The sequence below is a fragment of the Cyprinus carpio genome, chromosome A6 (genome assembly GCF_018340385.1).
Source record: "Cyprinus carpio isolate SPL01 chromosome A6, ASM1834038v1, whole genome shotgun sequence".
Classification (NCBI taxonomy): domain Eukaryota; kingdom Metazoa; phylum Chordata; class Actinopteri; order Cypriniformes; family Cyprinidae; genus Cyprinus; species Cyprinus carpio.
In genome coordinates, this window is record NC_056577.1 from 15,841,952 (window position 1) to 15,868,715 (window position 26,764).

Consider the following 26,764-nt stretch of genomic DNA (forward strand, 5'->3'; position numbering starts at 1 on the left):
GGGGAGTCAAGGAAGGGGACCTTAACCGCATCCTTGATCTCCATGAGGTTTAACCATAGATGGCGCTCAAGCACCACTGGGCTGGGCATGGATCTACCAATTGCCTGCGCTGTCATCTTGGTGGCACATAAATCCAGGTTGGACGCACTGCACAGCTCCATAAAATCTGCCGGGTCTGGGCCGGACTCCTCCATACAATGGAAGAACTTGGCCTAGAAGAACTTCAAGACCGCCATGGAACGAAGCGCCAAGGCTGATGATCCAGCAGACGAGTAGGCTCTTCCGGCGAGAGCTGAAGTGATCCTACATGGCTTGGACGGGTGGGCGGCCTTTGCCTCATCCAGGAGAGGCAGTCTGTCGTACCCCTTTTCTTCTATAATGCAAAATCAGATCATCCTAAAACTGGCTGAATGACACCTTGGGGTACTGGACACTTAATCTGAATTGAAATTAGTCTGTGGAAACAGGGAGTTTACATTTTAGACCTATTCAAATTCACAGGCAGAACAGGTTGAATATGAGTTTTTGAGGGCTTTTATTATGTAATGCAACATCAGATCATCCTGGTTGAGGGACACCCTGGGCCACTGGACAATTAATCTGAATTGAAATTAGTCTGTGGAAACAGGGAGTTTATGTTTTAGAGCTATCTAAAATCAAAGACAAAACTGTTAATAGATGACTTTTTGGAGGGGTTTTATTTTGAAATGCAGCATCGTCCTTAAACTGGTTGAGTGACACTCTGGGGTAGTGGACTATTAATCTGAATTGAAATTGTTCTGTGGAAAATATGGTTATTTGCAAGTGCATTAAAGGGTTTATTTTGTACTTTTTAAACATTTTTTTTTTAATTCTACATTTAATATTACTCATTATCAGACCGTTTTTCAAACATTTGTATTATTTTGAATTTATTTATTTTACTGATGCATGTATGTATGTATGTATGTATGTATTAATTCATTCATTCATTCATTGATAGAGAAACTGGATCGCTTTTCCCTTGATCTGACTTTTACACGCTATTACCATAACGCCTAGTATCTGCATGCACCACAAAACAACGTGGCAGCTAGAATGACCGTGATTTTCAAAGTGGAGGCTGGCCTGACCAATATTGACTTTTCAATACCAATGAGATACAATACTGATTTTGGCAGAAACTCAACTTTAAGAAAGAACACTATTCATATATATGAATTTTTAATTTATTGTTTTCCTGCATTGCTTACTTGTTTTGTATTTTCAGCTGACCTTACTTTAGACACCCTATAGCTACAATGTCCTGGTAAGCTGTGATCTTCATGTATCGTGATGTTTTCTATTAATTTGTGCATGTCTAATTTGCAAAGGCTTTTGGGAATATACTTTTAAATATGTATTTGTTTTCTTTTGATCATGCACCATGTTCCTGTGTTCAGTGTAATTCAGTTCAGTATATATATTTTCTTCTAGTCATAGTTGATATAATGTTGCTAGTATATTAAATCCATGAAACATTTCATCACATTCAGTTTTAAAAGTCTTTCTTATATTATATTATATACAAAATGTGTATAAAGACAATCTTTTAACATGAGAATGCCTAAAAGTATTGACTTAATATGCACTTTTAAAAAATTATATTTTTAAACCATTGGAATTTCAGGTAATGGACTGCAATATTTTCCTGTAAAGCTGATTTGAAATAATGTACATCGCGTAAAGTTTAATACGAATGAAACATATGATTTGATATGTTGTAAACATTTATTGTAAAAATTTAATTAAATTTGTTGTATTGTTTGTTAAAGTGGCCAATTCTGTCAAATACTGAAAGAATAAATGTCTAGGCCTTAGTAAATATTTTAATGAACTATACAGAATGACCAACTCAATTAAACTTAATTAATCTATTAAGCATACTGACTAATTAATCAGTGTTTTTCTGTATCTTAATAAATTGAAGTGAATTCAGAAATATTTAGTAACAGTGTTTAGCTTTGTTGCACTGCTGTTTCTATTTAAGGATGATTTCAAGATGATTTTAAGTCAATGATTTTAGAGTACTGGACATGTGACATAACAAAAAAAAAATGAATGAAAAATAGACATTTGAACATTGTTCACAGGACAAACAAGTTGACAGTGAATTGTCTTTATATGAACTGAATCTTCCAGAGATTATAACACTTATGAATTGTTATATTAGAGCATGTGCTAGTAGTATCATTATTCCAAACCAATGTATTAAAATTTAATGTATTAATGGAATGTGTCAGATGTAACAAAACTGTACTTATGAACAGAAAAATTACTGATTAAACATAATATATATATATATTATATATATATATATATATATATATATATATATATATATATATATATATATATATATATATATATATCTTTATTATTATTATTTTTAAATAGTATATATACTCAAGATGACTGAAAACCTTAATGCTGGTCATGGTAGAAAATTGTCACATTGCATCCCTGTTGACATATGGGGCTGCGTAGCCGCAGACTGCTCAGAGTGCCCATGGTGAATTCTCCACCAACGAAACTGCCTACAATGGACACATAATAATCAAACCTAGACCATTCAACAATGAAAAAATATTAAAAAGCATATTAAGCAGTAACACATTAAAATCAATACAAGTAATGCGAGTAAAATAATCAGATTACTTTTTTCAAATAACTAGTAAAGTAACGCATTACTTTTTAATTTACAAGAAAATATCTGAGTTACTTTTTCAAAAAAAAGTAACACCAGTTACTTTGTTTTCCCATTTACTTACTGACGAGTCTCCTGTCCCCATATTGGGAGAAATCGGAAGTACAGAGGCGTTGTGTGTGCTGTGTGAACATGATGTACAGTAGTTCTAGACTAAATAATTCATCCAACTCGCAAAAAAACTAAAAAAAAAAAAAAAACAGATTTAGTATTTATCAAAATGAATTTAAACAGTGAAATGCAAATTCAGAATATGATGCAAACCTGCAATAATTAAATATGTTAAATAACACAAATGTATCCAATCCCATTTTATTAACTAATGTCTTTGCTGCTGACCTTTGATGATCCAGTTCAACCATACAAATAAGCAAAAATTACTTTAGATAAACTAAAAATTGTGATTCATTGTTTTTTTTATTGCTGAAGAGTGTTGAACCTTCTTCTCCTGTGTTCTACTGTACAGATGTGAAATTACTTTTCCTTCAGCCTGAGGTTTATTCATTACACTTTTTAGTGTGAAAGGACTTTTATATTTGCTATAAATAGAACTTCTTATATTAAAAACAATCAAGCCCTGCTCATATTTAAAAAGTAACGCAAAAGTAACGCAAAAGTAACGCAAAAGTAACATAACGCATTACTTTCCATAAAAAGTAACAAAGTAACATATTTAGTTACTTTTTTAGGGAGTAATGCAATATTGTAATGCATTACTTTTAAAAGTAACTTTCCCCAACACTGCTGTTAAGTAATGTTTTCTTTAAGATCACGTGAATGGTTGGGTGCGTGTGCATTGTTTACCTGGCCAAGAGATTACCAGGGATGCAATATGGGCTCTGGGCAAAAACTTTGGGTCCTGGCAATCATGTGGATGTTATTTTGACATGTACTACCTACCTACCTAAAGTTGCAGACCTTCATGGCAGTAGTGTTCCCTGATGGCAAGTGGCCTCTTCCAGCATGATACTTCATTCTGAACATGGCAAAAATTGTTCAGAAATGGTTTGTGTCATCGTAGGAACGATGGTTGCTGTCTGGCCACTATTAGTGTGCTAGCTAGTCTTACAGTACTGCACATACATTGCTGCAACTTATTTTGTTCCAGGGTAACAAGTTAACTCCTCTATATGTTATTCTCCCCTATATGTGATCTATCATACTCTCCCATACATTATATTACATTTAGAGTAACTCACTGCACTCTCATTAACTCTTAAACAGAACTAGTTCTTAGAGGAAGAACACTATAGCAGTTGTCTAAACTGTTTTGGTGGACTGTTTTTGGCCAGCATTGTAACATACTGTACATACATACTGTATGTACTGTATATAGAAAGGATGACAACATCTTTTCTTCAGATGCTGCCCAAAAACAATCCACCAAGACTTGTTATTCTGTAGAGAGTAGGCCTCAATGTCAACTTACCCTGCTATCAGCATTTACTTTGAGGGGTAAATTAAACCTTAAGCGGCAAACAGCTGTCCTGTACTAGCTCATTCACAGTATGTTCTCTTCCTCTCATATTTCCTCTGACTCTTTTTTTTTTTTTTGATCTATATGTACTCCTGCTGGACGGGTATCAGGTTGTTCAAGTTATGCCTAACATATGCAGATTATTCCTGTTCTTAATTCTTTCACTCAATATGTGAATTAGTAGAAATATTTAGATGCTAATTAAATTAACTAAATAATGTAAAACATTGACACATCTCAGATTAAAAAAAACAACAACAACAATAACTATACATTTATACTAATGAGATAACTTGCAGCAGTGAAATTTGATCTGTGAACAACAAACATAGAAACTGCTATTTGAGAGACAGTATATAGACTGGACAAGATGGCTCATTTTACTTATGAAAATATAGGCAGAAAAAACAAGATTAATTATTTACATTTTGCTACAGCCTGCAAAACAACAACAACAAAAAAAACAATCCTGGTAGGTTATAACTGCATTCATGTTTATGTGGTAAATATCCCATGTACCTCAAATCTGTCATGGGTGAAAGTGTCAATGACTTGATCTTTCCTGACAGCAAATGGTTTTGCTAAAGTGCTGATCACTTCTAAAAAGATGTTGCACTCCCCCATGTGAAGTAAGTCTAACTGTGTTCTGGCTCCTCCTATGGTATCTAAACGTCCACCATGAAGAGGAAGTGGATTAATTGCACTCTTTGAAATCACCATTGGTGTACTTGGTGCTGCCAAGGTAAGAGACTCTCTTCATGTGTGAGATGTTTTAATGGTTCTTGAGAGGACATACTATGCACTTTGACTGCTGAGAACAACATCTTTGCTGGCTCAAAGAGTGTGTAACTCTTCAAAGAGGATCTGCTGGATGGTTTCCAGTTAGTCTAAATTATGCTGGAAACCTTAACAGCTTCATTATGCCACCATATTCAAAAATCCAAGAGTTAATTCATAGCCTAAAAGGGCCTCTTAAAATTGATTGCATCTGATGTATAATTCAGTTGATATATAAGGAGGGTTACCAGCATTGTAGTGAATTTTGGCTTCTTGATATCTTGATATTTGTTATATCCAAAACTCTTGTTCAATGTAGGGCAGCAGGATGTTATATTTATTTTGTAGTTTGAGGTATAAAGTATCAGTCTATAAATTTCACAGTTTATAAAATTCAGATTAACTGTATTTTTCAAGATATTGTATATAAATCTGACAACTAAACTTATGCTTTTTCTTTTTCAGGGATTGTTAAACAAACATTTCAATTTGTTAATAAAGGTTGATGCACTAAATTCCACTCAAGAAATCATCTACAATGGCTAAAATGAATGACCTGTGGGTTTCAACAGCTTTTAAAGATAATGTCTATATATCAAAACGAAGTATTAGAAAGAGTCTCATCAGCAAGAGGCATTATCTGCCTGTGGAGAGTAACATTACTGACACTATGAAAACAAGCTTTAATCTACCCAGTGAAGAGGGCATCAGTGCTTCTGCCAATTGGGATGAAAGTAAAAACAAAAGAATCCAAGAGAATCCTAGAAGTCAAGCTACATGCCACCTTCATGAGAGATATTCTGAACAATCCTCTGAAAAGGAAAGAGGAGTGGATGTTACTCATGTGAAGGCTGAGCCTGGATCTGACCCTGAGCCTGGATCTGATTCCCGACTGAATCATGAGCACTTGGAAGCGACCAGCATCACCAACATGAAAGTGAAGCAGGAGGTGGAAATCACTACGCCATATGATCTGGCAGCGATTCCACAAGATCAGCAGGAGACTGTGGGGGATGAATGCGAGGTTGAGGGTAACAGAGCGCACAGCCTGAATTCTTCTCAGATTCAGGTTTTAAAAAGACATTTTGTCTTTGCAGGCATGAAGAAAAGAGGAATGGAGGGAGACACGGAAAACCGTCCATACAAGTGCCCCTACTGCAACTGGGCTTTCAAAAGGTCTAGCAACCTTTTCAGCCACATCGATACTCACCAAGGTCTTAAACCACATGTTTGTGACCTGTGTGGGAAGGCCTACTCGCACCAAGGTACTCTTCAGCAGCACAAGCGGCTACACACAGGCGAAAGACCGTACCAATGCCCATTTTGTGAGAAAAGCTACATTTGGTCCTCTGACTTCCGCAAACACATCCGAACGCATACCGGAGAGAAGCCGTACACCTGTGAGGAATGTGGCAAGGACTTTGTGCGTTCCTCGGACCTGCGGAAGCATGAGCGCAACATGCACACCAACAACAAGCCATTTCTCTGCAAGCAGTGTGGTCAAACCTTTAACAAACCCCTATCTCTTCTCCGTCATGAGCGCAAGCATTTGGGTGAGAGGCCCTTTGTTTGCCCGGAGTGCGGGAAAGCATTTGCCCTGGCCAGTCGCATGACAGAGCACAGAAAAATCCACAGCAGTGTGCGTCCCTACACCTGCTCCGTTTGCTCCAAAGCTTTCACCAAGTCCTCCAACCTTGCTGAACATCTCACAGTTCACAGTGGAGTGCGGCCACACAAGTGCTCTGAGTGTGGAGTGGCATTCGCCATGGTGTCCCGTTTAGTGCGACACCAGCGTATTCACACAGCTGTCCGCCCCTATCACTGCCAAGGCTGCGATATGTCATTCAGCTACCTCGCAGCACTCAAGAGGCATCAGAAGCAGCATGAAGAGGGCACAATCTTTGTATGTGGACAGTGCAGTAAATCTTTCCCACAGGATTCCCTGCTTACAGAACACATGCAGAGCCATGCTGACGCTGAGACTTGCATTTCCTAAGTACTGTTACTGAAGTAACTGGAGGATAGCAAGTAAGCCTGGGTTATCTATCTATCTATCTATCTATCTATCTATCTATCTATCTATCTATCTATCTAACTAACTATCAGCCTTAACAACATGGTTATATTTAGCTAGAATAAAAAATAAAAAAAAACATTTGATAAGACTTGTGCCTATTTTTATTAGTGTTAACTGCAGGAAATTGTGGGGACCACTGTTGAAAGTAAACAAACTGGTGACCCATTTCTAAAATGTTATTGGAAGCTTATGGCATCCTGCCAAACAAGGTAGATTCTGTTTGTGAGAGAAAGTGATAAGGAATATTGTGAATTATCTTAGAGTTGTTGCATGCATCGTGTTATTTCAAGTTAGAAAACATGTTGTTAAAGCTATTTGATATTACTATTTGGTGGTACTATATTTTGGTACTATATGTATGCAGTAGGAGAAAATGTGTAATTGTATTTTGAGGTTGCAGAAATTGGGCTGGTGGTACATGTTATATGGTGAATTAAATTATTTATGACCTCTTCTTTTATGCAGTTAAAACTTAGACAGAATTAATAAAATCCAGATTTGTTTGTGGATTCATGTGTGAAATGTGATATTAGAAACATGGGAGGGTGTTGGAATAGTGAATGTTGTTGGAAATATGTTATTCCCTCTGTATGTCTTTCTTGAGGACAGAAGACTTAATTCCCAGAGTTCCACACTTCTGCTAACATTTGTCCCTCTTCTGCCAGATCTGCAAACTCATGGTAAAAGAAGATGGCATCTTGACAAACTCCACTGTCCTACATATTTTCATATTTTTAGTTGACTAATTATATTGTTACTTGTTAATTAAATACATTGTCATACACAAATAGTATTGATTTTTATTAGAAATTTTTAAAACAATCGAATACATTTTTGGTAGAGGTATTGAATAAATCATCAGTATCTCTCCCTCTGGAATAAACTAAGGCAGTGGCGGCCAAAAGGGTCTTCCTGTATAATTACAACATTTCCCACTTCTTCACTACTGTCTGGCTCCATATCTTGAACATCTGAATTGTCAAAAGCCACTTAAATTATTAAAATAACTTTGCGTGTGGGGAGGTGGGATGAGGGATGGAAGTGTTACATGTTATACAGTTTACTGACACTGCCAACTGTGGAGACGTTTTAAGTTCATGTTTCCATAGGTCACAGGACCTTTACTCAGCACCCATTTCCATCATGCCCCTGGCCCCACAGGGAATGACACAAATCTCTGGAGTCAGCATGGGGAGCTATGCCTCAGCTGTTCGGTGTCTTCAGTCAAAGAAGACTGGGCACCAAACACTTAACAGATTATTTAAAGACCTCTATGTCCTCAGTGTATTTCTGTAACCACAGATGTTACTGTACGTAAAGATACAGACGCTCCTCTGACCTCCTCTAGGGGAACTGCATGGGTGTGTCCAAGGAATCCCTTGGTCATGTGAAAACTAGTCACCAAGCTGAAAGTCCATCCCTGAGTTCCTCTGCAGGTGATTACTCCTCAATTAAGAACCTTAATTAGGGACCCTATGAACAAAACAATAAACCTGAATATTTGCATGACAGCTATGATAAATATATCATATATATGGACCATATATGTATCTCAAACATAAATATTGCATATTTATTCCAGATAAAAGCACCTTTTGACCAACAAATTTAAACTTTCTCTAAGCTTTTTAAGATCTTATTAAAACCCTGAGAAAAAATATTAACATAACATTAACATAAAAATATTTGAAAAAAATTTTTTTTTGCATTTTTAGTAATCCCCCGACGAAGATATTTCACATAACAGAACGTTATACAGTCCACAAGACAAAATAACTACATTTTAAATTAACCCGTTTATCCTACTAAATAAAAAATAAACTGCATTTTATTATCCCTCTTTACTAATTCTGCAAGGGATTTATGACCACAACTGCATCAGGGTTGAATGTTAAATTGACAGCCGTCAAACAGCCGTGACAGCAAGCACAGTGATCCAGCAAAGGTTTGACCGCAAACAAGGCTCAGTTAAAAAAATGTGTGGAGTGGGGGGGATTATGGAATTTGTTCCTTTGGGTCTTCTTTAGGCTTAGACTAGAACCAGCCAATGAACCATCCAGACTCTGCGGTCTGTTCAGAGATGAAACAATACAACAATTATTAAAAATAAAATAAAATAAAAAGTATAGAGGGAATCATGTAAATATTTGATGTAATATGCTGTTTAACTTTGCTGATTGTGTGTTAGACTCTCTCTTGTTGTCCTCACTTGGGGAATTGTTCTGAAATGATTAACACTCCCAACTATAGCGTAGTTTTCAGCAGCACCTTGTGTGAGTTGTACATAGAGGTGATGTGTGTAATTTTATTGTGTTAAAATACTTTCTCCAATCTCTATTGAACATGCAGAGTCAACTTCACTAAGGTTTTTCTCAAACTTAAAAATGAACTTAGAAAACTTAAAAATGAACTTAGAAAACAAAATGTAAACGTTTAGTATTAATAATATTAAATATTGTTATTAATTAGTGGTGCAAAAATGTACACCACTGTTTAAAGGTTTGGGTGGGTAAGATTTAATTATGTTTTTGAAAGAAGTCTTTTATGATCACAAAGGCTACATTAATTTGATCAAAAATACAGTAAAAAATACAGTACAAATACAGTAGTTTTCTATTTCAATATATTTTATTTAAATTGTAAATTATTCCTGTGATAGCAAAGCTGAATTTTCAGCAGTCTTCAGTTTCATTTGTTAACATTAGTTTATGTATTAACTAACATGAACAATGAACAATACATTTGTTACCGTATTTATTAATCTTTGCTAATGTTAGTTATTGAAAATACAGTTATTCATTGTTTGATTGTTAGTTCACAGTGCATTAACTAAGGTTAACAAATACAATTTCTAATTTTAATAATTTATTAGTAAATGTTGAAATTAACATTAACTAAGACCAAAAATTACTGTAGAAGTATTGTTCCTGCTTAGTTCATGTTTACTAATACAGTTAACTACTGTTAACTAATTAACCTTATTGTAAAGTGTTACCAACATTCTATATTATTATCAGGTTTGAAAATGGCTGTGTTGATTAATATTTTTGTGGAAACCATGATGAGTTTTTTGGACAGTCTTTACTGTCACTTTTGATCAATTTAGTGTTGTTGCTGAATAAAAGTGTTTGTTTCTTTAAAAAAAATAAAAACTTACTGTCAACAAACTTTGAATGGCAGTGTACAGTACATATACATTATTTTCAAGAAATCAAAGAACAATACATAAATTGTGTAAAACTGATTGTGTCATCCGTAGTCATCTTAACCTGTATTATTGTAGTTTATTGGAGGTGAAATGAAAGCAGCAGTGTGAAAGTTATTAGGGGCTTTAAGCAACAACAGCTGATGGAACAGCAACGGCGATCTGACATAAACTGTTAACTGCTGTAGCCAAAGAGTGCCGAATCACTAAGCAGCAGCAACAACCGAGAGGACGGTAAAACATCCAGTAATTTATCATTAGTGTAATAAAAAATTTAATTTAAACGGGCAAGAGAAAGTGTGCTTTTGGCATTGAACGATAACTTATTGTCAGAAGAAGAGTTTTTAGTCTTGTATGATGCAAAATAAGTCTAAAAACCTAGATTTACCATGCAAAATATACTCACCGTTTAATCTGTCACCTAGTAGCCTAGCGACTACGGCAAATTAGCTGTACTCCCATAGTTACAATGTACCGTTACAATGTACACGTCACAAAGTAGCACTTAAAGTCGCGCATGTGGGAACACTGGGGGCAGTATGATTGGTTGCTGGGTCGGGTACAGTGACACTGGGGCCATAGTTTCAGGAGCCTGTTCTTCAGAAGAGTAAGAGTAGCTCACTTAGAGTAAGATTCCTGAAACCGGGCATCAGTGTTCAGTATCATAGTTTGAGATGGTTTTGAGTGTTCGTTTTCAGTGGTTAACGGCATCTGTCTGGAAGCCTTCTGTAAGATCAGCAGAGAAGCCAAGAGAGAAAACACAAACTTTTTACTGCATACTGACAAACTGTTAACACTTTTCTCCTGCACATTAACAATGTTCTAAAATTACGGGCAACACTGACAGACTTTCTGAGTTTTATTGCCACCTAGTGGCTCACAAGAAAACATCATGGGCATATAGTCTAAAAAAAATCTATATGTTTTAACCTGAACACGTTACTCTCCTCATGAGTCCAAGTAGTCTCTCCAACTGGTGACTGATATGTTTCACTCCAGTATCTCCCCTCCTAAGAAAATAAACATGTTACTGAAAGTGGAACAAGGGGAAGATCACAAAAAAGCAGCCTATTCTGTAGATGTCCAGGGCCCCATTTATACTGGTACTAAATAAAATTATATACAATATTCCAGAAATCAAGCAGACACCCTGTTTCCAGAGCATTAAAATGCATTTTTAGTGATTCAATCACAAGTTGTCAGCCAAGATGCATTTACCATTTCCACCTCGTATACATGTATTTTGAATGCATCAGTAGTGGTATATACATTGAGTTCTATATGGATGGTATTATAAACTCAATCTGTCCACCAACTGTGGTAGCAAAGAAATCAGACAGATCACAAAACACTTTTCAACACATACACAAAAAGGACAAAGCTGCCTACAGCATCGGTGTTAGCACCATATGTACAGGTGTGTGTTACTTTAATAAGCTCTCCCAGCAGCACCAAATGGGGTTCCTCTATCTTGAGCAGAGCTTTTGCCACCACCTTACAGTAGTGGAAGGCCTGAGAAACCAGACCACAGTCCAGCAACCTGCATGCATATAGGAATTTATACACCTACACAGAACACAACACAATAATAACTATTCAATAGATAAAATATACAGTATGAACACACACTGAACCATAGTAAAACAACAAAAAATATATAAATATATAAAATATATAATTATAATTATATAATAAGTGATATAATCTGCACGATTTGAAAATTAAGAAGCGCTTATGATCATATCAAATAATGACCTATACAAATCTGACATAAACAGTCATAAATTAGGATACACAGTTGGGTATAAAAGACTGAGACTACACTGAATGGGATGTAGAACAGGAATGAAAAATACAGAATTTCCAAGCCTCTGGCAGTACTCAAAGAGTTCAGTACAGCGAATAGCTGAGTTGTGACAGAACTTGGAAAACAGAACACTGCAATCAAAGAATTAAATGGAAGAGCCATTGTATTCGGGAACTCAGCCATTTAGATATCTTAGTGTCCATGCTGAATCCTCACCTTTGCTTGCTGCCCAGAAGCACAAGGCATTCAGATTTGTTTGTATACCAGCCAAAGGGACACTGAGCTGTGAGGTAGCAGATCTGGAAAGCATACAGCATATCCTTGGAGGCTGAGATGAAACATAAAGTCAAGATCTACTTTGAGAATCATTTGATATTAGACCATTGGGATCAGCATTTATAAACATTTTGAACTCTATTGGGGTCAGACAACACGTGTCAAAGCCTACTCACTGTCGTATTTATACTTTAGATTTAATACTGTCACATGGAGTTGATGTTAATGGCTTTGAAATTCTGCAGCAGTTATGATATCTCAGATCATTATCTAGTCTTGTGTGTACTCCATATAGCTAAAGCTGCAAACTCAACTCCTTATTACAAATATGGTAAACCATCACTTTTACAATGAAAGACTGCTTTGTAAATAATCTTCCTGATTTGTCTCAATTCCTCAGCAAATCCAATAGCTCAGAAAAACTTGATGTTGTAACAGAAACTATGAAATCCTCTATCTTTTCTAGCACTTTAGATACGGTTGCTCCTTTACACTTAAAGAAGATTAAGGAAAACAGTCCGATAACGTGGTATAATGAGCACTCCTGCTCCTTAAAGAGAGCAGCCCGGAAAATTGAACGCAGCTGGAAGAAAACAAAACTAGAGGTATTTTGTATTGCATGGAGGTAAAGTACTTCTACTTATAGTAAAGCTCTAAAAACTGCAAGATCTGCTTACCCCAGGCATTTATTCAATACAGTGGCTAAATTAACAAAAAATAAATGAATAAATAAATAAAGCGTCAACAGGTGTAGACATTTCCCAACAGCACAGCAGTAATGACTTTATGAACTTCTTTACTTCCAAGATCGATACTATTAGAGATAAAATTGTAACCATGCAGCTGTCAGCTACAGTATCGCATCAGACACTATAGATCCCTTTAAGAACAATTCCACTCATTCTCTGCTATAGGAAAGTAAGAATTGTATAAACTTATCAAATCATCAAAACAAACAAAATGTACACTCCCCTCCAAAAGTATAGAAACAGTGAGGCCAATTCCTTTATTTTTGCTGTAGACTGAAAACATTTGGGTTTGAAATAAAAAAAGATGAATATCAAGAGATTTACATGCCAACCAATATCACCTGATAATAAAAACACAAACACACAAAAAACAAACAAAAAAACAACACAACCTTGAACCCAGCCATTTTTCATGTGAGCAAAAGTATTGGAACAGATAGAATTAACATAGATTAAAGTGAATAAGACTTAATATTTAGTTGCAAATCCTTTGCTTTCAATAACTGCATCAAGCCTGTGACCCACTGACATCACCAAACTTTTGCATTCTTCTTTTGTTATGCTTTTCCAGGCTTTAAGCGCAGCCTCTTTCAGTTGTTGTTTGTTCACTTCTTGCCCCTGATGAACTCCTTTGTTGTTTTGGCAGTGTGTTTTGAGTCATTATCTTGCTGCATGATGAAGGATCTCCCAATAAGTTTGGTTGCATCTTTCTTTAAATTGGCAGACAAAATGTTTCTGTAGACTTCTGAGTTCATTTTGCTGCTGCCATCATGTGTTTAATTATCAATGAAGATTAATGAGCCTGTCCCAGAAGAAGCCATGCAAGCCAAAGCCATGACATTACCTCGACTGTGTTTCACAGATGAGCTTATATGTTTGGGACCATGAGCAGATCTTTCTTTCTTCAAACTTAAGCCTTTCCGTCACTTTGGTAAAGGTTAATCTTTGTCTCATCAGTCCATAAAACATTGTCCCAGAATTTTTGAGGCTCATCTGTGTACTTTTTGGCAAATTCCAGCCTGGCCTTCCTATTTTTCTTGCTAATGAGTGGTTTGTATCTTCTGGTGTAGCCTCTGTACTTGAGATCATGAAGTCTTCTGCGAACAGTAGATTGTGATACCGTCACCCCTGCCCTCTGGAGGTTGTTGCTGATCTCACTTACAGTTGTTTGAGGGGCTTTCCTGAAAGCTCTCACAATATTTCTGTCATCAGCTGCAGTTGTTTTCCTTGGTCTACCTGTTCGATGTCTGTTACTTAGTACACCAGAGGCTTCTTTCTTCTTCAGGACATTCCAAATGGCGGAAATGGCTATGTTATTCCTTCTTCTCTCAGCTTCACAAATGCTTGTTTTTCACCCATAGACAGCTCTCTGGATTTCATGTTGGCTACACCTCTTAACTATAGATGCAGTTTGAACAGGCAAAACCCAAATCTGAAACTGAGCATTGACATTTAGTGCTAATTATTGTTTGAATTTTTTTTTTTACATCAAGATGGCGGCGCGTCCACACGCAGCGGCTTCTCTCTGTCCCGACAGAACGGTGTTTTCGTGTTTTTTGTCTTGTGAGTCGCAGTGTTTTTGTACGTCGTCATCGCGTCTATCTGTCTTTAAGCGCGCATACAGTCGTGAGTTTCTGCTGGATGTCGGCAGAGCCGCATTTTTAGAGTTAAACTCCGCGCACGCGGAACTGCTGCGAGATCTCGAACTGCTCCGGAGGCCTACATCATCACCGACCCCCTCTACTGCATCTCGCCCACAGCGGAGGCGCCACAAGCGGCGTGAGAGGAAGCAGAAGAGGGGTAAGCGCGGAGGTATCCGGGCTAGGCTAACGGCTAACCCACACAAGCCATCCATCCCCACCGTCGTACTGGCTAACGTACGCTCTTTGGACAATAAACTGGACTACATCCGATTACTACGTTCAACTCAGAGGACTGTAAGAGACTGTTGTGTGTTTGTATTCACGGAAACATGGCTCAGCGACAGCGTTCCGGACTGCGCCATTCAGCTCGACCAGCTGACGTGCTATCGAGCAGACAGAGCTCGCGTCGCGGGAGGAAAAACCCGCGGCGGCGGGCTTTGTGTTTACATCAATGACGCGTGGTGCCGCGATGCTGTTGTGATCTGCAAACACTGCTCACCCCTGGTGGAGTTTATGATTATTAAGTGCCGGCCGTTCTATCTGCCGAGGGAATATACTGCCATACTGCTCGTTTCGGTTTACATTCCCCCGAACAACAGCAACAGCAACAGGAACGATGCACTAAATGAACTGTACCAGCACATCAGTGAGCAGCAGACAGCACACCCCGATGCTTTTCTCATCATAGCTGGGGATTTCAACCATGCTGACTTAAAGAGTGTATTTCCTAAAATACACCAACACATTAACTTTCCAACAAGAGGTAAAAACATTTTAGACTTTGTTTACACCACACAGAGAGGAGCTTACAAAGCCCTCCCCCACCCCCACCTCGGTGCCTCAGACCACATCACTGTCATGCTAATGCCTGCATACAGACCGCTCGTTAAAGTCGCCAAACCAGTTCAGAAACAGATTCAAGTGTGGCCAGAAGGATCGTCTGAGGCTCTTCAGGACTGCTTTGATACAACTGACTGGAATATGTTTAAGCAGGCTGCCACTTATAATAACTCCACTGACCTCCAGGAGTACTCGGAGACTGTCACTGCCTACATCACCAAGTGTATTGAGGATGTAACAGTCACAAAAACCATTACTGTCCGGGCCAACCAGAAGCCGTGGATGACAGGGGAAGTCTACAGACTCCTGGAGATGCGGAACGCTGCCTTCAGAGCTGGAGACGAGGGGGGCCTGAGAACAGCCAGGGCCAACCTATCCCGCGGCATCAGAGAGGCTAAGAGACAGTACTCCAGGAGGATAGCCCATCAATTCAGCGACAGCAGAGACACTCGGAGCCTGTGGCAGGGGATACAGACCATTACGGACTACAAGCCCCCACAGCGGACCTGTGACAGCAACATCTCTCTGCTGAACGAGCTGAACACCTTCTTCGCTCGCTTTGAGGCACAAAACAGCTCCACTGCACAGAAGACTCCACCTCCTCCCAGTGACCAGGTGATGATGCTGACCCCAGACAGCGTGAGGAGATCCTTCAGCAGGATCAATGCACGCAAAGCTCCGGGTCCTGACAACATTCCTGGGCGTGTACTGAGAGACTGTGCAGCAGAACTCACTGATGTCTTCACAGACATTTTCAACATCTCACTTAGTCAGGCTGTTGTTCCCACATGCTTCAAAGCTACCACCATCATTCCAGTCCCGAAGAAGCCATCTCCATCATGCTTCAATGACTACCGTCCTGTTGCACTTACTCCCATCCTCATGAAGTGCTTCGAACGGCTAGTCATGCACCACATCAAGTCTGCCCTCCCCCCCTCCCTGGACCCATTCCAGTTTGAATATCGGTCCCAACCGGTCGACCGATGATGCCATCTCAACTACCCTCCACTCAGCAGTCACACATCTAGAGGAAAAAGACTCATACGTCAGAATGCTGTTCATAGACTTCAGTTCAGCATTCAACACAATCATCCCTCAACAGCTCATTCACAAACTGGTCGAGCTGGGGCTCAACACTTCGCTGTGCAACTGGCTGTTGGACTTTCTGACTGGAAGACCTCAGGCAGTACGTGTCGGCAGCAACACATCCAGCACCATCACACTGAACACTGGGGCCCCCCAAGGATGTGTGCTGAGCCCCCTCCTCTTCACTCTGCTGACCCACGACTGCACACCGTCACACAACTCCAACCTCTTCATTAAGTTTGCGGATGACACAACTGTGGTGGGTCTCATTAGCAACAGAGATGAGACAAACTACAGGAGCGAGGTGAGCCGCCTGGCCGGGTGTTGCAGTGACAACAATCTCTCTCTAAACGTGGAGAAGACGAAGGAGATTGTTGTTGACTTCAGGAGAGCGCACACTCAGCATGTTCCTCTGACCATCAACGGTGCGACTGTGGAGAGAGTGAGCAGCACCAAGTTCCTGGGTGTGCACATCACAGAGGACCTCTCCTGGACCGACAACACCCCAGCACTGGCCAAGAAATCACAGCAGCGTCTCTACTTCCTCCGCAAACTGAGGAGAGCCAGAGCCCCACCCACCCATCATGTACACCTTCTACAGAGGCACCATCGAGAGCATTCTGACCAGCTGCATCACTGTGTGGTATGGCGCCTGCAACGCGTCCTGCCGGAAGACTCTGCAACGCATAGTGAGAGCAGCTGAGAATATCATTGGTGTCTCTCTCCCCTCCCTCCAGGACATTTATGGAACCCGTCTCACTCGAAAAGCCCTCTGCATTGCAGGTGATCCCACTCACCCGTCACACAGCTTCTTCAGTCTGCTGCCATCAGGGAGGAGACTGCGGAGTCTCCAGGCCAGGACCAGCAGACTGAAGGACAGCTTCATCCATCAGGCTGTCAGGAAGCTGAACTCGCTCCCGAACTTACCCCCCCGTCCCTCTTCTGCCTCAGGCACCACTGAACTATGAAACCCCCCCCCCCCCCCCAGGTCCCACATCCCCAGGTCCTTCCACCCCCCCCCCTCTAACATACGAATGTCATGCACCAGTCACTTTGTGCAGCAGTGGTCTGCTCACTACCTCATTCACCATGGATCTGACATCATTCTACCTCCTCATCAGTCAGTTTAATAAAATAACTGCTCTGAGCCCTTTGTCACTTTGTCACTTTTAATCAGACTGAATAAGCTATTTTTTTTTATGCACTAAAAATCTTTTTATCTGCACTGTTTGTTCACTGGTTTGCACTCTATCTGCCATGTGCCTTGCGCTGCTTTTATTTAACCTTATTTTTATTTTATTTTTTTCTATTATGTCTTTTTTTTACATTCCCTTATTGTATAGTTTTATCTTATATTTTATATTTGACCTAGATTTTTAGGCTCTACTGTTAGTGTTATCTGTATGCACCGGGGGTCTGAGAGTAACGCAATTTCGATTCTCTGTATGTATGTACTGTACATGTGGAAGAATTGACAATAAAGCAGACTTGACTTGACTTGACTTGAATAAGCATTGTGATAGGACACACCTGGGCAACAAAATACACCTGTCAGTCCCATGTTCCAGTACTTTTGCTCACATGAAAAATGGGTGGGTTCAAACAAATGTGATATCTTCTAAGTTGTTTGTCAGATCCAGATGTAAATACCTGCAAATAAAAACTGGCATGTACATGTCTTGTCTGATATTCATCTTTTGATGTCAAACCAAAATGTTTTCAGACTAAATAAAAAAAAAACCAACTGACACCACCTCCACAACAATATTGTATATGACAATATGTTAGACCCTATTCCATCTAAGCTACTAAAAGAGGTGCTTCCAGAAGTCATAGTTGACAATGTTCGTAGATCGGGAAGAAGGAGGTGGGAACCAGCGAACATTTAAACATAAAACTTTAATAAACAAATGAACGAACACGAAACAAAAGTAAAAGATAAAACATAAAACATAATATAACAACAACATAAAATCCAGGCCTGGTCCTCTGTAGTCCTTCACTTTTTCTTCTTCTCTGGTGTTTATTGGCACAACCTAACTGATTGGTGCATTACCGCCACCGACTGGAATAAAGTATGAATCAGGATTTTGCTTGTAGGACAAAACAAACCATAAAAACCAATCAAAACAAATATACAAACTAGAGATTAAAACAAATGCATCATTATGCAGAAAAGATGAGCAGAGTTCTCTGCATAAAGATCCACGGCTCGCAGATCAACATGCTAGTTCTTTTCTCTCCGATATGGTAGGAAGTTAAATGAAATGTGGAGGATGTTAACTGTGACAAGATGATTGACAGGCCAGTTTACAGTGACAGGATGTGTGTAACTGTGCGACAGAGCCTCTGTTACAGACTACACTTCTACTACACACTCAAAAGAGTGTACTTTTTCTTCACCAAAAAAGTACATACTTTAAGGGCGTAGTATAAGTAGGCACATTGGGATGCAGCATCGGTTTTGGGTTTTCTTCTTCTTCTTCTTCTTTTGATTTGATTGGTGGCTGACAACCAATTTCAAAGGTGCATACCACCACATACCAGACTGGAGTGTGGAACAGTATATGACCAACAGGGGAACTTAGAAATTCATTATATTCTTTTCATCAATCCTGTATTTTTTAGGTAAATCATGAGATGTTTGACCACATTCCAAGTACTTCCTTCTAAAAGCTTCTGAACATTGACATGTATGATGACTTTCTTTAGCATTTGAAACATTTCCCTTCTTCCCTCCTCCTCATATTTCCTACATTCCAATAACACATGTAACATTGATTCCATTACCTCACAATTTTCACACAAACCTGTTGGATGTTTGACTGTTTTGAATTGTGTCTGATTCAGTCCAGTATGTCCTTTTCTAAGCTGAGTGAACAAAACCTCTTCTTTTCGGTTTCTGCCCTTCATTCTGCCTACACTGACGTTTTCCTGAATACTATAAAGATGTCAACCTGTATCGTTTACATCAGTATTGTTGCCATTTGTACGTCATTCAAGATTTTATAATACTCTTTCCCTCAGTTCTACCTTTATGGGACATTAAAATCCACATTTTGACGTTCCAATGGCAATTTAGCCAGCTTATCAACAGTTTCATTTTCCTCAACTCCTACATGAGCAGGAAACCAAACAAAGCCAACGTTCAAGCCCTTCTCATGTAAAAAGAAATTTGTTTAGATGAATTTCGTTAATGACATCTAATCTGCATGATTTCATAGTTTTAATGCTTAAAAGAGCAGACCAACTGTCTGATGCAATTATTGCATTATTCACATTATTTTCCTGTATCCAGTTTAAAGCTATTAGTACTCCCACAGGTTCAAATGTATATACTGATAATTTATCTGTTGTTCTTTTTATTATAGCTATCTCATATTGACGAATATATACTGCTGTTCCTGGGCGTCCTGTCTCTGGGTCTTCTGAGCCATCAGAGAATACCATTAACTTACCCATTGCTGTTTAATATAATTTTGCGCTAATAAACCTTTATGTGTCTGGATAGAATTATACCTTATTTGTTGTTGAATATTAAAATCTATTATTGGCATCACAAATAACCATGAGGGGATATCTGAATAGCAAACTCTTGAGCTGATTTTCAGATTACACAACATTCTCTGCTTTTATATCTCTCATCTCTCCTGTTTCTACTTATATTGCCACTATTGGGGATGTTTGAAAGCTCCACTACTTGTTCTTAATGCTTGTGCCTGTTCCACATCCAGCTTCTTAAGGTGACTGTCTGCAGCAGACATATAAGCTATACATCCATAATCAAACAAGGCTCTCATAATAACCTGATATATATTTAACATTGATGTTCTAGTTGCACCCCAGTCTTTTCCTGCTAAGCATCTCAAAAGGTTGTTAATTTTCTTGTTTTTTCCCCATATTTTCTCAATATGTTGTTTCCATGTTAGTTTTTCATCTAGAAGCATACCAAGAAACCTAGCAACTTTGACTTACTAAAGTGTTTGGCCATACAATTTAAGTGATATTTCCTTGTGTCTTCTAGAAAAACAAATAACTTGTGTTTAGGTTATTGATAGTTTAAAAGCCCATTTATTTGCTCACTGCTCTACCTTAGTAGTTGCATCTTGCATTTTCTTCTCTATGAATCTCAAACTCTGTCCCTTAATCCACAGGGCCCCATCATCAGCATATAGAGATTTACCTATGCCTGTATCAATTTCCTCAAACATATAATTTATAATGACATTAAAAATCACAGGGCTGCAAACACTGCCCTGTGGGATTATGTTTTCCACATGATAAACTTCTGAATGTTCAGTACCTACCTTCACTTTTATAGTCAAAGAAAATCCACCACCCAGTTGTATAGCCTGCCTCCCACACCTAATTTGCTTAACTTTCCATAACATGTCATAACACATCTGCCTCTTACACCTAATTTCCCTTCTTTCCATAACATGTCATAAGCTTTTTCTATATCGAAAAATACTGCTACCACTATTTGTTTGTTTATTTGTGATTTCCTAATATCTGATTCCAAGATTAATACCAGATCCATATTTCTCCCTTTATGACATGCATTTTGATAAAGAGACAAATAGTTTCGTTTTTCTAAATAATATGTTATTCTTTCTGTTACCATTCGTTCCATCATTTTCCCTATTTGTGAAGTTAGTGCTATAAGTCTATAGTTTGTGAGGTCTGACTTTAGTGCTACATACAGAGCACTGTCTTCCATGTGTGCCAACATACTTTAGCAAATTTCATCATTACCTGGGGATGACTGTTTCACATTCTGAGTTGCCCTCTTTAATTCAAACAAACTAAAAGGCACATCTAAGCTCTCATTCTTTGCTGCTTTCCTTATATTTATACCAGGGTTCAGTGCAAGCGTATTATCCCTAGCTTGTTTAGCTAAATCAGATACATTTTCAGATACTTATTCACTAAAGTTTCCACTAGAAGTACAGCTTTTTCTATATCATTAACAGCTGTTTTCTTAATACTTAATACAAGAATTGTATAATTCCTCTTATTTCCACTCATTTTCCTAATCATACCCCATATGTCTGACATCAATGTCTCTCTATATACTATTATAATCCTGCCTCCAGCAAGCCCGTTTAGCCATTTTAATCATTTTCCAAACTACTGCCTGTAATTTTTTTAGCTGGATTATGTTTCCATCGTGTGATGTTTCTTTACCTGCCTAAATGCTCCGTTTCTCTTTTTAAAAACTTACTACAATTTTCATTCCACCACGGCACTCTTTTCAACTCCCTTTCCTGAACTCTTTGGGATTGACTCTTCCGCTGATTGTATAATGATTTCTAGTTTTCTATTATATTCATCTCCATCTAACACATCCTCACTACTTAATCGTTCACATTCATTTTTACTTATTTCTTGGAACATTTCCCAATTCGCTTTATTTAACTTCCATCTTGATATTGCTTTAACCTCCTCTGGAGGTAACTCTATTCATATACTGATTTTAACTGGATAGCGATTACTCCCAACTAGTGACTCTTCAAGTACCTCCCAAGTTGTAATCCCTGCAATGCTATTTGATACTTGTTAGATCTATTGCACTTTCTGTATTTTGACTACTACTATACCTTGTACCTGTTCCATCATTCAAGCATACTAATCCATTATCCTCTAAATACTCCTCTTTTGCTGCACCATTTGCATCTATTTTTCCAACTACCCCCTATTACATTATGCACATTAAAGTCTCCACACCATACCATTTTACCTTGTACATGTACATCCCCAACTATATTATTTAATGTGCTAATATGAATTCTTTTACATGGATTATAATAATTTATTAATATTAACTCATCCTGTCTTGCACAGATTTTTAATTACTATTGCTTCATTTTCTTTATCTATACTTATCAAAATATATCTCACTCCACACTGCACAAAAATTGCCACTCCACCCCCATTTCCATTTTCACTATCTTTTCTAATTGTTGTATACCCTTGAATTATAAAATCCCACTGCAGCTTGAGCCATGTTTCTTGAATACAAATTATATTGGGCTTATCCTGTATATTTAATAAAAATTGTTTAAACTCTAAACTGTTGGCAACAAAACTTCTTGCATTTAACTGCAAAATATTTACTACCATCTGAATACATCACCCCCTGATTGTGACTGAGAGTTGGATGTACCTCCATTTAACATTCCTTCCACTGCTTCCCATCTTAGTCCTTTTAATCCAAGAAACTTTTCTGCAAGATGATTTTCACATCATTTTGAAGCAAAAACTCTAGGCTACAAGATCCAATTCTCAAAAGTCTTGTTGACAAATGTTTTGAATGAGTTTTATGGCCTTATTTCAGTAACTTTTTTTCAATAACCACATATAAGTGTTTTTTTCTCCAAAATATAAACTTGTACATATATGCAGCTCACATATTATTGTAGCCCAGTTTGTGCTGATTACAGTGTAATAAGACTTTAGCCAGTTATATTTTTATAAGCAAATGAAAAATGCACAAATGTCAGGACATGTCAAAACTTCACCAGGGCCCCAAAACACCCTTAGACTCCAGAGGGTTAACTATTATCTTCATTATTTCTGTCTTCTTGTCTGTTTGAGCTGTGCAATTTATAACTTTAACCATAAATAGTACAAATTCATTTCTTCCCACATTTAACGTGTCTTGCTTTAGTTTACTACATCCATTGCATACTTACTTTTCCTGTACAAGTCTGCCTCTTTATGCACTTTCTTGGTTGCCTTAGCATAAGAAATCTCTTGTGCATGCTTAATTTTCTAAATCTCTGGAGCTCTTTAGCTGACTTCACACCCTCGAAAAGCAGAACTATGCTCCCCTTCACAACTGCAGCATTTAATTTTAGCCCCTCTTTCACACTTTCCATATTCATGATCACCAGCACATCTTCCAAATCTCTGCCTGCCCTTGCACACTGCCGCTATATGTCCAAATTTTTGACATTTAAAAGATCTTAGTGGCGGAGGAATATAAGGTCTTACCTCATAGCTCATATATCCAACATAGACTTTGGAAGGCAGATTTTCTACGTTAAATTTCATCACAATTGACAAACTATCAGTTCTCTCACCATTACGAGTTTTAAGTCGCCTGTCCTATGTTATTTTCCCTCCCTTAAGGTTTTCCTTACTCTGCTCCATTGATATGTTAGTAGAAATCCCAGTAATCACTCCTTGTTTCATCCTGTTCTTTTCAAAATTGTTCCCTGTACCTTTCTTCCTCCAATTTTATTTATTTTGGCAGCTTTTCCTTGCTGTTTGCCATCTTTGCAAAATATCAATAATGACCCTTCATGCATTACTTTTGCACTTTTGACATCTCCTAGCAGATTATTTATTGCTTTAGTTAACTGAATTGGATTCCATTCACCAAATGAAATACCATCTTGATCCAGCTTCCAGTATACCTTGTATTTTTCAATATGATCTCTATCTTCAGCTAAATTTTGCTCAGTATCTGTACATTCTGAAAGAGAACTTTCAATTAGCTGCTTCTGCTTTTTACGTTTTTGTCTACCATTTACTTTTGGTGCACTATTCCCACCTTCATCCTTCCCCCCTGCTTTTTCTTCTATCTCCTCTATCTCACTTCCTGACCAACTACTCCCTTCTGCCATCTCCTGTCCATTCACAGTTTGGTCCGTCTGTTGCTCCCTGGTACCCTCTTGTCCTTCACTGTTGTTACTCCTCCTTTTATCCTTCCGGAGCTCCTCTGTGGGACTCGAGACCGGTGAGTGGCACAGGTGTCGATCATTATCATTTACTCCACCGGCCTCGCTCCATTCCCACGCCTCTCAGCCCTGCCCCACTCTTCACACATAGATCCTCTTCTGAATATTATTAATTCATCAATGTTATTAGGATATGTCCCAAAATCCTTTAAACTGGTTGTTATTAAGCCTTTCATTAAAAAAACAAAACTTGATCATACAGAATTAGTTAATTACAGACCGATCTCAAATCTCCCTTTTCTGTCAAAAATACTAGAAAAGGCAATATCTTCTCAGCTATGTTCCTTCCTAGAGAGAAATAATATCTGTGAGAATTTCCAGTCAGGATTTAAACCGTATCAGAGTACAGAGACTGCTCTCATCAGAGTTACAAATTACCTGCTCTTATCAGCCGATCGTGGTTGTATTTCTCTGTTAGTGCTACTGGATCTTAGCGCTGTGTTTGACACTATCGACTACAACATTCGTTTAAGAAGACAACAAAATTATGTTGGCATTAGTGTAATTGCATTGTCTTGATTAAATGGAGAGGTATCATACTGATCACAAGTACAGTATGGAGTACCACAAAGCTCAGTACTAGGACCACTGCTTTTCATGCTTTACATGCTACCCTTGGGAGATATCATCAGGAAACATGGTGTTAGCTTTCACTGTTATGCTGATGATTCTTACTGTAGCTCTATATTTCTTAACAGCCCGACGAAACAAACCAATTCACAAAACTAATGGAATGCATAGTTGATATAAAAAACTGGATGACTAGTGACCCTGTGAATTCATGATATATAAATGTTATTTTATATATAAGATAATTTTATAAAATACAAATTTATATATATATACAGTAGTGTGTGTGTGTGTGTGTGTGTGTGTGTGATTTTTATTTTGTTATTATTATCAGTGTGTGAGGAAATGTTCATTTTCTATTTTGATTTATTTTCCAGGATGTTCCTGCACAGTCAGCATCTGTGGATTGCAGTGTATTCAGGCTAATGGTAACAAGTAGTTTTGTTTCCCCGTCACATTCATCTTGGGCTTAACCCCGAATTCATAACAATTGTTATCAAAAGACATCAGGCTGATCCTGTTAAATGTTTTAAGTATTACCTGCTCCCAAAGGATGCACATTCTGTTTTAAGGGAGGTCAGGCCATGATGTTTGGAAATTGCAGAAATTTTTTGTTTTGTTTATAATACCCAATAGTTGCCAGATGCTGTCCTGTCGGAAATACTTGGGTGATGCTGCATTGTTAAATCTGTCTTTGGTTTGTTCCAAATTCAGAAGTCTGGTGGATAGAGACTCATTTCGAAAGAGGGCACACTTCTGCTGGCTTGACAGTATGTATTTTCTTATACATATTTGATTAAAGAGGTTTAAAATGGTTCCATACCATTTAATTTCTCAGTTGCCATGTCTGAATGTTTATCTTTGTAATAATGCTATTTTTATGCTCCTCATTTCAATATACAGGTGTAACAAAAATGGAGAACAAAGTCTGAGCCATGCCAGGAATTTTACAAAATGTACACACTGCAGCCCTGCAGACACTGCAATGAGGTTTACAAGAACTGCTTACCAGGTGTGCACATTATGCATGAAAATGTGATCACTGCTAGGTACATGATGATAAATGCAATAGGAATAATCATTAAAATGGCTGTGCATGCATGTCTACTCTTAATAAGGCAATTTAGGTATTAATGTCACCATTTTCTTATGAATCCTCTAGGCTATGTGGAACTGGATGACGAGTAATTTCTTACTGTTAAATTCTGAAGAAACAGAGGTGTTAATTAACGGACCAAAAACCTCTGCATGCACTTGTAAAACAGCATTTTTCCATCTTAAAGTGGTCCTATTATGCTCTTTTACAAGGTCTTGATTTTGTTTTGGGGGTGTACTAGAACAGGCTCTCATACTAGGTTGTTCGAAAAATATATTTTTTTCACATATTTTACATTATTACAACACCTCTCTCCCCAGTCTGCCATGAACGGCTTGAATAGTTCCTGCATCAAATGAAGGCCCGCCTTCTGAAATACGAAGTGCGCTGTGATTGGTTAGCTGTGCCAGTCTGTGTTGTGATTGGCAGCACTCTGCGCCTGGTCGGGAAATGTCATGCCCCTTACCATAGACTCCCGCTGCGAGCTTCAGTGTAAATATTGTGTCAAAATCAAATCAATTTGAGCGTGATTTAAACCCGGATGATTGAAACCACTCCAAGCTTGTCTGCCTTGGGAAAGCTAGCATGTCTCTGACATTGTGATTGCACTCATTGCCTTCTCTAGTGCAGCTCAACCGGTCTCAGCCCATTCGTCGATCTTTGTGATATCACAAATCCCAGAAAATATGCG

The 26,764-nt window shown here is 38.2% G+C and overlaps 2 protein-coding genes across 5 annotated transcripts in view; one reads left to right on the forward strand and one right to left on the reverse strand.

Annotated features, from left to right (window-relative positions):
* Nucleotides 1–4,568: 4,568 nt before the first annotated feature.
* The window catches only part of sec16b (SEC16 homolog B, endoplasmic reticulum export factor), a 33,121-nt gene continuing 10,925 nt past the window's right edge, over nucleotides 4,569–26,764 (reverse strand). The window contains 7 exon segments of the mRNA XM_042759186.1: nucleotides 4,569–8,529; nucleotides 10,668–10,885; nucleotides 10,888–10,987; nucleotides 11,205–11,271; nucleotides 11,607–11,827; nucleotides 12,103–12,199; nucleotides 12,285–12,396. Of these exon segments, the coding sequence (XP_042615120.1) occupies nucleotides 10,767–10,885; nucleotides 10,888–10,987; nucleotides 11,205–11,271; nucleotides 11,607–11,827; nucleotides 12,103–12,199; nucleotides 12,285–12,396 (716 nt within the window). The 3' untranslated portion in view covers nucleotides 4,569–8,529; nucleotides 10,668–10,766.
* Nucleotides 4,798–26,249, forward strand: znf648 (zinc finger protein 648). Of its 4 annotated transcripts, XR_006160249.1 has the most exons (5): nucleotides 5,518–7,007; nucleotides 25,355–25,405; nucleotides 25,614–25,747; nucleotides 25,881–25,989; nucleotides 26,140–26,182. XR_006160249.1 is itself a non-coding variant. In XM_019109641.2 (3 exons), exon 2 carries the CDS (start codon nucleotides 5,518–5,520, stop codon nucleotides 6,973–6,975), a length of 1,458 nt encoding a protein of 485 aa, XP_018965186.1. In that variant the 5' UTR covers nucleotides 4,798–4,944; nucleotides 5,445–5,517; the 3' UTR covers nucleotides 6,976–7,007; nucleotides 7,722–9,466. The 4 variants fall into 4 exon arrangements, 1 of the variants encoding a protein (XP_018965186.1); XR_006160248.1 differs by having other exon boundaries at nucleotides 25,881–26,249; XR_006160247.1 differs by having other exon boundaries at nucleotides 25,692–25,747; nucleotides 25,881–26,248.